Source organism: Falco punctatus (genome assembly GCF_963210335.1).
Source record: "Falco punctatus genome assembly, chromosome: Z".
In the NCBI taxonomy this organism is placed as follows: domain Eukaryota; kingdom Metazoa; phylum Chordata; class Aves; order Falconiformes; family Falconidae; genus Falco; species Falco punctatus.
In genome coordinates, this window is record NC_137586.1 from 54,269,362 (window position 1) to 54,285,469 (window position 16,108).

The following is a 16,108-nucleotide window of genomic DNA, read 5'->3' on the forward strand; positions in this document are numbered from 1 at the left end:
TTAGCTTATCAGTCCTTCACACTTGCGCGCTTGCGCAAATTCTTCCAAGAATTGTGGGCAGGGGTCTCCAGGATGTGGGCAGTGGTCTTTGGAAGGAAGGCTGTAGGTCTTCCTCATAGTGTACTTTTCACCTTTTGCCCAGAATGTGATGGTCTTGCAAGTCTGCAGTGTCCTTATCGGTCTGAGCTATTTTATGTCCTTGTCGACCATCTGTTTCTTCTCCTCGTTTCTTGTAGTCGCTCCCTCTATATAACTTATAAACAGGTCCCTTGTTAGAGAAAGTTAAAGACTCCTCCTTTCATCAGTTATTTCATTATTTATTTATTTATATAAACTTACATAAAACCAAACTATGGTTACATGACCTCATTACTATACCTACATTCTTTGTGTAAATACAAGTTCTTAGCCTTGGTACAGGGCTGTACAGAGGATTTCATAGCAGCTTTTCTTGTGCAACTACTAGTTTCATTAGAATATATTTCTTATTCCTCTGTATTTCTATTAAAATGATTTTAGCAAATCTGTAACATACTATGGTTTCAGGACACGGATCCTACGAAGGAGTCCCGATGGAAACCCCACTCTTCTGATACACGTTGTAGGAAAGCAACATTTAGAAAGTCCATCGGTAGCCTTGCTATTACACAGCGCACTCAAAACTACGTGCCATACAGCGGCCAGGAAACACGTTCAGACGGAAGGACCGGCACAGCTCCAGCCCCGCTGACAGGCCCTGCGGGGAACGGCCGCTCCGTCCGCCCGCGCAGCCGCTGCCGCAGAGCCATAGCACAGGCGCGTAGGCCCCTCGTGCGGCCCGCAGGAGAAACGCACCGTTGCCGCACTTCCCCGCCCTGGCGCGGACGAGAACGGCGGCGGCCGCGGCGGCTCCTTCCGGCAGCGCGGGCGGCGGGCAGCGACGTCACCGGCCTGGCGCCGCGCCAGCGGTACGTCAGCGGAGGGAGGCGGTGCTCCGTGGCCGCGCTGCCGTGGCTGGCCGTGCAGCTGGGCGCGGGCGGCGCCGCCATGGCCGCGCTGCCGTGGCTGGCCGTGCAGCTGGGCGCGGGCCGCGCCGCCATAGCCGCGCTGCCGTGGCTGGCCGTGCAGCTGGGCGCGGGCCGCGCCGCCATGGCCGCGCTGCCGTGGCTGGCCGTGCAGCTGGGCGCGGGCCGCGCCGCCATGGCCGCGCTGCCGTGGCTGGCCGTGCAGCTGGGCGCGGGCTGCGCCGCCTGCGTGGTGCGCGTGGACGTGGGGCGCGCGGCGCGGCCCCTGCCGCACTTCTGGAGGAGCACGGGCTTCTGGTAAGCGCGTGGGGCTGGCGGGACGCGGCCGCTGCCCCCGCCGGCTGCCCCCGGCCCGTGGCCGCGGCCCTTCTGGAGCGGCCTGGGCGCTGCCAGCCCCCTGCGGAGGGGTCGGAGGGCCCAGCCCCTTGCTGCTGGTCATGGGACGTGGCCAGCGAATGTAAACAAAGCGGATCAGGAGATGAGGCCGTAGACGCCCCGGCTGTGACACGCTCCCTTGCCACCAGGGCCCTCGGACACCTTCCCCTTCCCCAGCACTGCACATGTGTTGACGCTCGGAGCTCATTCACTCTCCTTTTCCGAGTTCCTTTTGTCACGGTCCTGAAAGAGGCCCGGGCGCAGCTTCCCAGCCTGTTAGCTCCAGGAGTTTATTCTTGCAAGGCGCTTTCAACATGTGCCATCTTCCTGATGCGGCCAGTGAGGCCGGCTGATCCGAGTCAGTGGGATGTGTGGGAGCACACGTAAATCCCAGCCCCACCACTTCACATCTTGGTAGTGCTTTGCTTCTCAGAGAAAGCCCAGTCTTGCTGAGCTAACTGGGGTCAAACAGTCTTCAACTTTTGTGAGATACATGAAGGCTTCTAGCAGGCTTAAAAGCGGGAGACAGTATATCCCTCAGCCATGTTTGTATCTTACTCTAAACCGCTTATGGCCTCCTTCATTTAGACATACAGTGGATTAAGTAGCAGTTGTAGGAAAAAAGAGTTGCAACAGGGATGGAATCAGCAGTGTGTACTCTGGAATTTGGGCACTTTTTTTGTGTAATGCATAAAGGTAGTCTAAGACAAAACTTGAAAAAATTCCCATTAGTTTTCCATCTTGGGGGGGGAGGGGAAACAAAACGGCATCAAACACATTCTGGTGAAGAGAAGTGTTTGGGCTTTCTGGATTACTTTTCTTTTGCTGTTTCATGTCTTGTTTTAATTTTTGCTTGCAATGTTAGGAAATATTAATGAAAAGCTGCCTTAAAAATATATCTTTTGCCCATTTAAACTTTAGCCCAAGAAACAACCGTTATTTTAATTGTGTAAAAGTAACTTTGGAAAGCTGCAAACATGAAAAGCGTGTGAGGGAAGAGCAGAGGAGCAGCAGCAGAGGCACAGGCTCTCCAAGGGTCAGCAACTATTCAGTTATAACGCTTGGCCAACACTGGTATTTCTTATGATGTGGGATCCCAGCTCCCTTGAAAGCTCATGCTAAGACAGAACTGGGTTCCAGTTGTTAAAGCTTCTTTTCTGCACCACAGTTTCAGACAGCTGGGCAAATGCACAGCTGTGGATCAGCAGTTGACAAAGCCTGGGAGCAAGGTTTGATTTTTTCTTGGATGGGTGCTTTTCGCTCTGAACAGGAAAGGACAGATACTGATACTACCAATAACAAAACCTACTGCCAGCTTTCTTTAGTATCTGGTCATGGTTTTTGCTAGAATTCTCTCTAGCAGAGTGCGAATTTCAGAGTGTTTATTCAGTGTGGATAGAGCAAAAAATGTGTCAGTGCTTCACGCCTTGATTCCCAGCTTTGCCACTGCTTGAACTGAAGCAGGTTTGAATCATGAAGTAGTAGAGCACTCGTTCAGAAACTGTCAGTTAACATTGTCCACTGGGGCAAGTAAAAAGACCCAGATGGCTGGTAAGAATGGAATTGGTGACTTCAGTCTCACTTGTGTGACTTGAAGCATCTCAGGGAGATGATTTTTAAGTGCCTTGTATGCTGGTGAAGTTGCAAAGAGGAGCTCGTTTGTGCTGGCTGATATGTATGGATCAGTACAAGGATGTAATCTGTGTAAAGACTTGCACTTTCAGATGAGGATGCAGGACATGGGGTAATAGATAGGCACTGTCTTAGCTAGGACAAAAGCTGTTGTCCAGGTGGGGTCAGGCTTTTTCCCCCTTTGCGTACAGATGGTTATACGGTAGCAGGTGCATTTGGGGGGCCTTTGGAGATGGGATAAATATGTGGAGGGGGACAGAGGAGCAGAGGATGACAGTGTGACTCTTCCCAGCATAGTTACAGTCACCACAGAGCCAATCCACCCATCAGAGGAGACATATCACAGTAGTCAAAGCATAAACTATGTTAGTTTTTTATTTGTACAGTTAATATAAAAGTCTGTAGTTAGAGCACAAGTCATCTCTTTGCAATGTGAAGACACGTGGAAGTATTTTACTGAACCTTGGGGAACAGTGTTGGTTTATCTTTCTTGTAATACAAATACTTTAATGCTCAGAATTTGCACGTTAACAGGAAGCTTAATGAGAGTCTCTAAGGATGCCCAAATCCAGTGAACTGGGCAGCATTCTAAGTTTCTGACTTGTGGAGGGTGGTGTGAAATCTTTCTCCATCTTGCAGCTATTTATCTGCAGAGACAGAGGCAGCAGAAATTTGCCCCAGTGTTATGTTAATTTCAGTGGAATAAGTAGACACCAAAGTCATAGTGAGATGATCATTGCTGTATAGCTGTGAGCAGGTAAAACTGCTTGCAGCATCAAGCATAGAACCTCATACTCCTGTGCTTCCTTGTGCTTAGAGGTGAGTTGAATATAGCCAAAGAACATGGAGGCTCTGAGTGTCTAATTCTGCTTGTAACAAGTGCAGCTTCCACAGCAGAGCAAGAATTGGTATCATTGCATGGACTGCAGCAGGAAGATCAAACCTGCGTTTGTTTACTACAGACCTCAGCAAGTCTGACTTCCACTCCAAAGCCTAAAAGACACTGAGCTGCCTGAGACAAGGTGCCTACCATTGTATGGCCTCTGCTGCCAGAGGTTACTATCTGTGCTGCAGTGACTTCTTGTAATGCTTTCTTTTGAGCATGGCAATGAAATGCACCCAAGTTTTGCCAGACTATGTGTGTAGCCAGTTAGCCCCAAATAACCTGCAACTCCATTTTGCTTTCATTTCGTCTTAGATAGTAGTCCTCATGCCAGGGAGGATCTTGTAGGTGTTATAGGGACTTAGCACAAGGATCTTTGGATACCCAGGGGAGCAGCCAGTTAATGTGGCAATGTGTTTTTTTTCTTTTCTGTCCCTCCTTTTCTGAAGCCCTCCTTTACCTCACAGCCGTGCTGACCTATTTGACCTGAGCAAAGACCAAGAGATGAACCTTGCCTATATTTCTTCTGTTCCGCATGGTGGCATTGAACAAGTTCGAATTCACTGGTTATTGGAATTAGTTGCTCTCAGGTAAGCAAACTCCTCGAGCCAAAATACAAAAAAAATTGGCACATTAAAATGTCCAACAGGTGCTCGCTTTGATACTTATTGTAGTATGATTGCAAGCTGGGCATGTCTTTGCTTCCTTGGAAGTCAGGTAAGTGCCAGTGGTGGAGAGTCAATTTAAGAGTGCATGAGATTAAGAAAGAGAGAGCTTGTATTGAGAAAGATGGGGCTAACCTGCATGCATTACATCCTGACAACAGGTTAAGGAGCCCTTTAAGGTTCCTTTCATCTGAAGAGTCTTGTGGGTGTGCAGGTCAAGTTTTACCAAGAGTGTCTCAGGTCATATGCTACAGTCATTCCATGTCTTCCCTGCTACCATGCCTGGCCACAGCATCTTGATTCCCAGTTTTACTATGACTCCCAGACACGCCTCAAGCTAGCAGAAATGGATTTCATGGATCCTTAGCATGTACAAAGTTCTAGTGCAGCTTTTTTTGACTGGCTGCATTCTTTCTAAAGTACTGCTTGGCACAACTTTCAAGAGAGCTCTAGAGGAGTCTCCAGTCGTTCCTTGAAGAAGGAACAGTTCTGCTGTGCAGTCAGGGCATCTATGCCCAACGTTACAGAGAGAGCTGTCGGCAGGGTTCCAGACAGTGTTCATTCCAGCTGTTTTCAAGACTCATACTGGGTGATATCACTGCCAGGATTTCGGTCTTAGTGCAGGAACACCAGCATCTACTCGCTACTGAGAAGAACTGCTGGGAGAAGCGAGACAGAGTTCAGGTCCCGTCCACTTCCCGGCTGTCCACACGTGTACATAGAGCTCCCCCTAGCCGTAGTTCTGCTGTTAATATTCAGATCACAGTGTTAACGCTCCCTTTCCAGGTTAGATGAGTCTTTGGCAAAAGCTAGGAATAGGATAGAATAGAGTGATAGGCATAAATTCAGTCCATTCCTTACCAAAGCATTTCAGGTGGCAATACTGTCTGAAACAAGGCTTCTCACCCATCCTGTTCTGGGCTTTGCTAACCATTAGCTATTCTAAGAACAGTGCTGAGGGACTGGAAAGATGGCTTGCTTTTCTGTCCTTTAATTTAGGAGACATGATACCGCAAAAAAAGTCCCACAAAGATTAAAACAAGCTTGATTTACTGACATGTCTAAGTGAAAGCTGCCATTATTTTATTACTATTTCTGTCTTCCTTCCACTTAACTTGGGAGTTTCATTTTGCATCCTAAACCTACTTGTGCACTGCAACAAGTGACAGATAGTGACAACTGAAACAGGGCAACTTTAGTTAATACTGTCTTTCAAAAGGATTCAAATGCATAATAGCATTTATAGCTCTAGGGAAGTACCTGTCAGACTTTATGAGGACAACACTGGAATTCTTTGCCTTTTGGGTCCCATTTAACTCAGCTTAAAACATATTCATACCAATATGTCCAGTGGAAAGAACCAAATATAGATGCCTAGAGCAAGAATGATTGGTCTGTCAGGAAGGACAAACCATAAAACCCCATCAAAAGTTGTAATAGCTCTTAAAGTTCTGCCTAGCTCAGGGTGTTGCTGGGCAAAGCATGTTTACAATCCACTCCATTACTCTGTCTGCTGTCCAAGACGTGAGGATGGGAACTTAACCAGCTGTAAGTTGTGGAAACAACAAGGGGAAGGAGAGCTCAGATTCTGGAAATGCAATATGAGCAGAGAAGTAGTGGGTTTCAGAGTGTCCATTAGGAGCACCTTCCCCTTCTCAGTTTTAAAGTGTTTTTTCTCATTATGTCTTCTAATCCCACAATGCCAAGTGCATCCCTGTATTTTAACCCTTTTCTAGGACAGCAAACCCACCTCTTACCTTTTTCTTTATTCCAAGTTATCCTATTATTTCACCACCCATGAAAGGATATCACAAGGAAAACTTTTCAAATATCTATTCATTTTATTTTCCAACCAAAAGTATGCGTTTGTCTCTAGGTCATGTGACACAGGAATACTTATGGTTGCAGGGGAACCCAAGGTGTCTTTCATGGACTGGACAGATCCCTGGTTGATAGTTACCAGTGCCAATAAATGCAGCCATTTTGACAGCTAGACTGCGCATTCTGGCCTGTTGCACTAGTCAACAGGGAAGTTTGAGGTTCGCAGCTCTTTTCCAGCTCCATGGGACCCACACAGTCTGCAAGTTAAGAATCCTTTCCTATTCTTGTGTAGCAGTACTAAAGGTTGTTGGATACATGATTTATACAAGGTGCCACAGCAAAAAAAAAAATACATGTCTAGATACATGATGGATATAACATTTCCTAAAATGCATATAATGATTTTATTTCAGCATTAGTATTAACTTAGTTGGAATTACAAGCCAGTCCCCAGCTCCTCTCCAAGTCATTCCTGATAGAATAGGAAAGAAGAAAATCAGCAGGTTTTAACATTTTCAATCGTGATACCCTTAATCTTGGTATAACGTGCCAGGGAAAGGCTTGCTTTTTCAGTTACTTTTTATATACTACTTAGAAATAATTTACAGTCTTCCAGCATCCTTACATCATAGCACTGAAAGTTTCCCGGCTGCATTTGACACTGTCCAACACAATTGTGAGCCAGCTGTGCGAATGAAACTGAAACAAATTGTTCTTGTGGTTTTTTCTGGTCAATAGTTTCTTCCTAGTAAAAGTCTTAAAGCCTACCCACCCTCTTATGCATAGCCAAGTTTCTTTGCTGAGGTATCTTTTGGTGCCATTCTTGCAACAAATATGAAAAAGAGACTTCTGACTCTTAATTTCTTAGCCTGCTGGATAAGAGAAGGACAGCCTTTCTTCATTTTTCTCCAGAGACTGTTGCAAGGATACACCTTCCATTGGAATCTGTCTTGCTTTTTGTTCTCTTTTAAAATGAGATTTATCTAGAGTTAAGGGTATTTTTGCTTTTTTTGCCTCATGTTCTAGGTTGGTAGTTTGACCCATACAGACAGATGAAGTCTAAATTGCTAGAATGTGTGTTCTTTTGCACTGAAACAATTACATTTTCTTCCAATGAGAGCTTGCTTTGGCACAACAGCCTTAGAGTGTCTGTATTTATATTGTCTGGCAGTGACTTCTGTAAATTCACTTCTTTGTGCTAGGCCCTGGTAGGTCCTTAAAAGAGATATTCCCCGGTCAAAGAATGGTTACAAACAGAAGCAGACACAAAGCAATACTTTGTCCTTGGGCTGTGCCCATTTGCTTTTATGACAGAAGCTAGTCATACCAAGTCAGCAGTTTGAAAGATAATGTAATTAAATTGTTTTATGGCAGGAAAATGCTGCCAATGGTCAATCCTTTAATCTCTTGACAGACATTTCTGTCAGGTTTTACTGCTTTGGCAGTACTAACAGTGTGCAGCTGATAACACTTTTATAATGAGTGCAGGAAAATGTCTGCATTGAATCACTTCGCTAATACTGTGTTACTCTCAACCTCTGTGAAGACATTTTTTATTTTATCTTTTGGGAATGCACTGCTTTTCCTTTAACAAAATATTTGTTCTTGAGAGCCTGACAGGCTCTGGGGCACCTGAAGAACCTCAGTTTGGGTGTTCTTTCATTTAAGACCTGAAAAGCTTAAATAAACAAGTCACATGATGTGTTGACCTGACTTTTCTGGTTTTTAAATGACACAGCAGAGAAATGGCTTCTGCATACATGGAACCTTTTTCTAGAGTCTGCTAATTGTAAGAGGCACAGCTGTGAGAGAATTTCCTTCCATGCTTGGTGCTGTCTGTGAGCCAGCCATGAATAAGGAGAGAAAGATGGAGCAGCTGTCCTATCTTTCATGCAGGTAATGATAAACTTGAGTATGAGAGAGGATATTCTGCCTGTAGGCCAGAGTACTAACTCTGTTACAATGAAAATCTAAATCTATACATATTTGTAAAGAGAGAACATGTATATAATAACACAACTGACTCTGGGGGTATCATTTGACACAAAGCAGAATGAACAGCAGTTAATGCAAATTATTATAGAAAGCAACCCAGCCCTGGAAAACACTGTTTAGTAGACCTCAAATCAAAGAATAACATGACAGGAAAAAAATAACAAACAACAAACCAACACCAAACATCTGTAGTATGTACAAACAGTGGTGGAGTTTTTCCAGCATATGGGGATGCACAACTTAAAAAGCATTGCTCCCTTTACTTGGCCCAGGTGTGCTACTGTAAAGCTTCATTAGTGTTGCATCAGAGACCAGCCAGCTAGTTCAGACTGACTGATCACTCCCCTTCTAGGCAGATCACAGATTTACCTTCCCACCCTACCCTCTTTTCTCCTGTTTCTCTTTGTACCCAGGCAGGCAGTTGTCGGAACAACATGTTGTGCTGCATCACAGTTATGAGGTTTCATGATTGATCATCCCTATGTATCCCTGAATTTGAATTGCATCTGCCCACCAGAAGCAACTTTTATTTTTACAGGATGGTACAACTACTTGGGTAACTGTGTGACTGCCAGTTAAAGCCATTCATTTTTCTTAATTCTGTTTATCCTCTTACTAGTTACAAAATTGCGTGTCAGAGTCATATTTCTTGCAGCATCATTAAGGGTATCACAGCCTTCAGTAACTAATTACCTCAGATTGAAGCCAATAACACAGGTGCCTCCAGCAGTAATTTTTGGAAGTGATAGTTTTGAGAGGAACCTGTGATGGATCATGGTTTCTTCTTCTGTGGCAGTTCGTGTTATTAAGGCTGTGTAATTGAGGTGGAGAGACATACTAAATTGTACAATATTTTATACAATTATTTGTATGCAAGTAGTGGGAGTTGTTTAGGAGCAACTAGAATGATGGAAGGGGCAGGAAACTGCAAGCCAGAATTTAAACCAATGTGTCCCCAAGATGCTAGATTGATTGCATTTTCATGGCTTAGCCCTCTTAACAGAAACCAGCCATTAAACCACTGGGAGAGTCAGCTGACACTGGGCAGACCTTCTAGTGCAGCAGTCTTATGGTGTATACGTGGTCACACATGATCATGACACAAGAGAGAAGTCAATCACAAACTGCCCTATTGCACATCACCTGGATTTTAAAGTGAAGGTGCAGGTAATAATCCAACCTGTTCCATCCTGGTCCTGAAGTGTATCCCCAGTGGCTGTTATATGTGGCATCTCACAAACAGCCAAGCTCTTCAGGGGAGGATGGCTTGTAGGCCCATTGCTGTACACAGTCAACAGTGTGTCTGATAATGTAGTTATTGCAAACTGCCCCTTCTGTCTGTCACTTTCGTAGTGAATCATCAAGGAAGGAACAGGATTAAACTGAGCAATCTGCTGGAAGCTTTTGGTCTTTCGCAAATTGCACAGCATTATGTATACTGTAAAACAGCATTTCCTGCATACTTCCAAAATCTTTCCCAAAGTAACCTCCTCTTTTCAGAGAGTCTATCACTGAGGGATTGCAGCAAGCCAGGAGAACAGAAACATTTAAGTTCTTGTAGTCTTTCAGGATTTCCTTTAGAGTATTAACTCCAGTGGTGTCCAAAAATGAGATGGAAGAGCAGTCTAAAACTAAGGCTTGGAAATCAATTTGCTTAGGAACTAGTTGCAGAGTGGTTTCTCTGGTGCCCAATCCATTAGCAGTTGTGTGATCTCCCTTTTTCAGATGCTGCTTTTCCTTTTTCTCATATTTCTTCCTTCTAGCAGCTTCTAGGTTAGGATCAAAGTTAGTCAGTCTGTACAGAGACTTCAGGAAGTAGTTTCTATTTGCATAGTAAAGTGGGGCCTCAAAACGGAATATTTTGACCTTTGGAACAGAAGAGAGATTTTCATATTCTAAGTCATCCTCGTAAAAGTCGGTGTCTTGGATCTGACCAAGCAGGGTTGTCCGTGGCCGCTGTGTCCGAACAATGATGCATAGCATGGAGAAAACAATGCCAACCAACAGCCCTATTTCTGTGCTGATCAAGGCAGAGGCAGACATGGTAACAACCCAAACAAGCGTGTCCACCTTATTCACATGATACCGTGCTGGCACATCTCGGAACTTCCTCAGGGCTCCTCGGAGGCTGACAATGATGATACAAGCCAAAACACACTTCTGCAGGGAGTAGAAAAGAGGTGCCAAGAAAAGCAGCACCAGTAAAACCACCATTGCACTAATTACTCCAGAGACCTGAGTCTGGCAGCCTGTAGATGTTTTGACGAGTGTTTTTGCCAGAGCTGCACTGGTTGCAAAACAGTGAAAGAAAGAAGGAATGATGTTGCAGAAGCCCACAGCAAACATTTCCTGATTGGCTCGGATGGTGTAAGCGTATTTCTTTGCACACATTTCAGAAAGGGATACAGTGAAGACAAAGCTGACTATGGCAAGAGGCAAAGCATCTATAGCAACTTGGAGCATTAAGCTGAAATGTGGTACCTTGGGGGGAATAAATCCTGTTGGAATAGCTCCAGAAACACTGGACGCATATACTTCATTTAACTTTGCATAGTGTGACACTAGTGTTGCCACAACAATAACTACCAGCTCTGTGGGCAGAGGAAATTTCAGCTTATGCTTATACCGATCTCCCAGTTCCTTAGCAGTGACCAGCACCACAATACAAATGGCACTTGTGATGACATCACAAAGATTAGCCTGAGAAATGTTCCGGAAAATGTTAATCCAGGTAATAACAAGCATCCCATGCCCTTGGCTACGTGGGATTTTTATTCCAATCAGATACTTCACTTGAGCTGTTAAAATGGTTAAGGAAGCACCAGTTGCAAAGCCATCTAGTACAGACTCAGATAGGTACATAGATATGAAACCCAGACGAAAGATTCCCATTAGAACCTGAGGAGACAGAAAAAAAAAAAAGTTTAAAAAAACAGTTGAGCCTTGAATGGTGCTGCAAATAAAGTACAGATGGGAGAGGACTAGCTGGAGGCAGATAGCATTTGGCTATTTGAATCTTAGAACAGGAATTACCCTTTCATGTTTCCAGTCTGCTTTTAAAACATAGGATTCCTTTTACTGTTGTGGGATGCTACAAAACCAGGAGGTGAATGAGGAGTTTGAGACGGGGTCAATCAAACCTTCATCTGAAGCGATTCCACTGAAGTGGCTTGTCTGCCTTTTATTTCCAATACAAAAGAGCAATGGATCCAAAAAAGGCTTACGTTATACTAAAGCAAATTTTCTATTTTTCGTGTCTTAAAGTGAATAAAGTTAAAACTTATGACCATTGCTTTGTAAACCGAATTTGAATGATAACAGCTAAGATCCCTGCTTTAGTGGCACTGTTACATTAAGCAGCTTTTAATTTGAGCCCTGTGAACAGAAGGAAGAATGGAGCACAGACAGCCTTTGTGGCATGCCTAAGGTCAGAAATGCCAGAAGTGCTCACAAACTTTCCCAAATCCCAGGATACTGTCCTTAACTAGTTGCTTTTCCTTCCTTCCATGACTTTGGGAAGAATAGCTTCACAAGGACATTTTGTTGTTCATAAATGTAATCTGTAATTTCGCAGTAAACTGGAAGATAGCTAGCTCTGTCATAGTTCATAAATATATATATATACACACACACACAATTAATAGGTCAGTATGTTCATCTTGCTTCCTTTTGCATTCTCGTGGTATCCTTGTAACAAGCAGCACATTTATAAGTCTCAAAGAGTCAGCACAGCTATGGTCTGAGACATAGGTTAGTCAATCTATTTCCCCTCTTGTCCTTTCTGCTTCTGAAATATCTTTGGGCAGCAGTTTGGTAGAACATAGTACGCACTAGCAAAACACGGAGCTGCACATTCTGAACCTGTGCAGAAGTAGATGAGTGGGTCTGCACCTTCATTAAAGTATCGAGGGGAAGAGAACTCTTTCTTCGCTGTTAAAGTACACAGCTACCTGAGAATTTCCCTCATGGTAAGATCTGTATTGGATTCATGGTCCCATGAAAACAACAAGGCTAAGAGACAGTAGAGTGTCAAAACAATGTTAATGGTCTCACAGAAGACTCTTGTTTTACCTGTGCTTACTAGTAGCTAAGAAAACTGCCTACCTCTTGCTTTCTCTGTGTTGTCTGCAGTTAGGCTTCCTGGAGAAAACAGTCCAAGGTCATTCAAGTGAACTGATGCTCTATTTCTTATTGAAATGAGAGTCAAACGAAGCTTAGGTCGTGCAAAGAAGATTTAGGAACTTCATACCTTGCCTCTGGATGTCAGCAACCACTTACCTGATACACTCCAGCCACAAATGTCAAAGCTGTAGCAATGCCAATAGCATAGCATTCTTTCCCACACTCAGCATTCATCCCTGCAATTGTAAGGTTGAAGGCAGTTGTGCTGGACTGAGTGTCATTCTGCGCAGAGCCACCACTCAGGGCTGGTGGGACATCATCATTTAAGTCAAACCCAGCCAAGAGAAGTTCTCGATCCACAACTTGTCCTACCATTAAGCTTATCAAGCTGAAAATGCCAACTGAGACATGACGGGATGTGCCCATTAAGAAATAGATGATGTTGGCAAAGAATGATGTGTAAAGACTATAAATGGGCTTCAGACCTGCCAGCAGTGAGTATGCAATTGCTTGGGGCACCAAAATGATCCCAATCACTAACCCGGACATAACATCCCCCCAAATATAGTCTTTGCACTGGTACTTGGGAAGCCATCGTAAAACAGGAAGGAAGTTCATGACAAAGTTCTTCATCTTCTTTGGGGTACAGGAGCAGCTCTTCCTCAGCTTAGCTAGCATGACTTCTTTTCTGTTAATCTTGGCATGAGTCTTTCTTTCCATGAGAAAGCAGGAAGAAGCATGCTTTTCTATCCTGGTAGCCTCAAGTCCTCTTTCCATTATCTCGGTGTTTACTTCATGTATGTGTTCCTGCAGTGTGAAGAAAACTGCTATTAGGTTGCCATTCGTGAAGGTTTCTTTTTAGCATAGATGCTTAATTCTAAAAGTTTGTCACAGTTGTACTTTTAAGGAAGCATTATCCCAGCAAGAACACCACCACAAGGCTTCAGTGACACAAATTTCAGTGACACTAAAAAATAAGTCTGCAGATTGAGCCCTTTCTTGCAGACATTTAAGAGTATATTTGATTGAATCTGGTTTGTTTTACTAAGGAAAAATGGAGTTAAATTAGTAATTTCTTTGTACAGGTATTTTCATCAGCTCTTCCGATGCTCTATCATAGAGGTGTCTGTGATCAGGGGCAGCACTTGGTAGTGTGAAATAAACATATATTAACGAGGTAGGCTGTGGTATTTCTAATAGCACATCTTGTAGTCATTGATGTGGAAGTCACATGTGGTGTAGTGACCTGTCACTGCAGCTCTCCTCAATGCACAGGAGAAAAATTTTGCTAGTAGAACCTGTAAAGCAGTTTTCTGGAGTTTAGTCTTATGCAAAACTTTGTACACAAACCATTGGTGGACTCTTAGAGGCTGCTACATAACATGGACCTGTTGAACTGTAGATTATTTTGATATGCAGCTTCCATTAATTAATAAGCATCTCCTCACAGATACCACTTAGGCATCATATGGACCATACGTCATGATGGAATCTATTACCATTCAGAAGAGTGCTACTTGTTAGTATTTTCAAGTTTAAACCCATAGTTACTCTAACTTTGTTCTCCGGGGAATAAGATACAATAAATAATTATGTGGGCAGCAGAACAAACATGTAGTTCTCTTGCATGTCGGTTTTCTCATTCATAAAGACTGGGAAAAGTTGTATTCTCCAGATGGAAGTGCTTTTGGTGTCTCTTGCCTCTATAAGCACAACCGTTTTCACCAAACTCAATTTCTGCATTTTTACTCAATTGTCAAGTTGAAATTAACTTAGTGCCTTCATAAATCATTTCAGGGTAGGTAGGGACATGACTGAGAGGCAAAACAGTGTAACATGCAAGAGCCCTACCTGAAACAATTTAAAAATAAAAATAAGAGCAGGAAGGTGGACAATGTGAAATAGATTATGCCAAGTGGCAAATCCTGGCTTCTGGTTTGCCATGGAAATAAAGAAGTGACTTCCAAGAGTTGATGCCTATATGTAAGTACTGGGAGATAAGGAATGACTTGTATTGACTTAGAAGGAGAGTATATGTACTAGTACAACAGTATGCAGAATCTTGATGAAAGAAGAATTTCTTAAGCCTAGCCTCTCACACTGTCATAAACAGCCAGGATCTCTGCAACAGAGCTTTTTGGTGCCAGATGTGACACGCAGTATAATTTCAAAGCTTGTCTTCACTTACAAGTTAAAGCTGTTTCTTTCCTCTTTTAGCATCTAGAGGCAGAAGCCATCAATTTCCTAAAACTTGGAAGTACACTCACTGGCACAGTATTCTGTTGGTATATTTTGATGCTTTTATCAGTTGATAGTAAGCTTAGATTCTAGTGACAGAAGTAATCACTCTCTGTGTAAATATCATATGTAATTTTTTTTTGTTAGTAAGAGTACTTTGATTTGTTAATGTTTGGTAACACCCAGTAAAGTGTAGAATTCCAAGCTGAAAAAACCCAAAAGGATTATGAGACCAACCGGAAGCATAATTAATAAGCAAAAGAATAGATTACCAACAGCTTTTAATCTGTAGCACTCCAAATAGGGAGTGGTTTATTACAAAGTGTTCTATCATGCTTAGTGATTTTGTCAAGATTTTAACAAATACCTTTTGCCAGCAAATTGAAAACACTAAGATACGTGTTTGTAACTAGAGCAGAAGTCTTGAAAAAGTTCCTAGGTATTATTTTAAATGACACAGTGTGATTTCTAAGGCCATGCAAAATTTAACCACAACTTGAAACAGGATGTTTTAAGTGTTGCACGTAGGTAATTCATAATTTGGTAGAAGGCAGAAAAGAGATTCTTATTAGATGTATGTGGACTCATTGCCCAACTTGAAAATGACTTGCATAGTAGACTAAATATGTTTTTAAAAATCAGTAGATTTCTATGCATCTCAATTACATTAAACAGTTTTTAGCTCCTACTGTATAATTTTCTTTATGTTTGTAAGTAAGGTTTATTTCCATCATAAGGGAAAGCTAATTACAATTTAATGTAATTATTTGGAAAGATTGATGGGTATTTTTATCAGTAATGCCAAATTTACTTTAGACTTTAATGTACTGTGTGGTTATGCTAGGCAAGATCTACTTGGACAAGGCAAGAAATAGGTTGGATCTGGTGTTTGTTAGAATGCAAAGGTGAGAGAAAAGATAAAAGTTACACCACCAAGAGAAATATGTAAGAGCATACACTTAAAGCTTACCAAGTACACAATGCTATCAATGGTAATGGAGACTCATTTTTCAGATACAAAACCCCAAAACGTCCTGTCTTACCTAAATTAGTTTGGAGAATGAGAGGCTTGTGTGTGAGGACAGCAAGTCGTATTCAAATGCCACCTGCTTCTTACAGCCAAGTGAATTCAGACAGCCAGGAAATAAATACGGTGCCCTTATTCTACATACTTAAAAGCTAGTGGGCAGTTCAGTATCCAATGAGTGTTTTTGGTAGGCTACATAAAAAAGGTTGCATCAGCTTCTGTACACTAGGCTCATATATTTTAATTGTACAGTTGCTGTCTGTCTCTCTTTAAACTCACACAATTCACTTGCAAGTAAATTTGTATTTTCAAAATCCCCCATTAAAAGTCACACATATGCAGTTTG

General features: G+C 42.9%; 2 protein-coding genes across 18 annotated transcripts in view; one reads left to right on the forward strand and one right to left on the reverse strand.

Moving 5' to 3' along the window:
* Nucleotides 1-538: 538 nt before the first annotated feature.
* The window catches only part of IDUA (alpha-L-iduronidase), a 48,646-nt gene continuing 33,076 nt past the window's right edge, over nucleotides 539-16,108 (forward strand). For 2 of the 4 annotated variants that reach the window (XR_013924817.1, XM_080371743.1), the window contains exons 1-2: nucleotides 955-1,301; nucleotides 4,344-4,484. Coding sequence is in view for 3 of the 4 variants with exons in the window: in XM_080371743.1 (XP_080227869.1) it covers nucleotides 1,027-1,301; nucleotides 4,344-4,484 (416 nt within the window). In the remaining variant the exon portion in view is untranslated. The other 2 variants (XM_080371745.1, XM_080371744.1) reach the window with 2 other exon arrangements.
* Nucleotides 8,283-16,108, reverse strand: part of SLC26A1 (solute carrier family 26 member 1) — a 37,326-nt gene continuing 29,500 nt past the window's right edge. For all 14 annotated transcript variants that reach the window (XM_080371742.1, XM_080371733.1, XM_080371730.1 and 11 more), the window contains 2 exons: nucleotides 12,654-13,304; nucleotides 8,283-11,273 (listed from right to left, as the gene is read on the reverse strand). In XM_080371742.1, coding sequence (XP_080227868.1) covers nucleotides 9,753-11,273; nucleotides 12,654-13,304 — 2,172 coding nt within the window. In that variant the 3' untranslated portion in view covers nucleotides 8,283-9,752. The remainder of the gene's footprint in view (nucleotides 11,274-12,653; nucleotides 13,305-16,108) is intronic.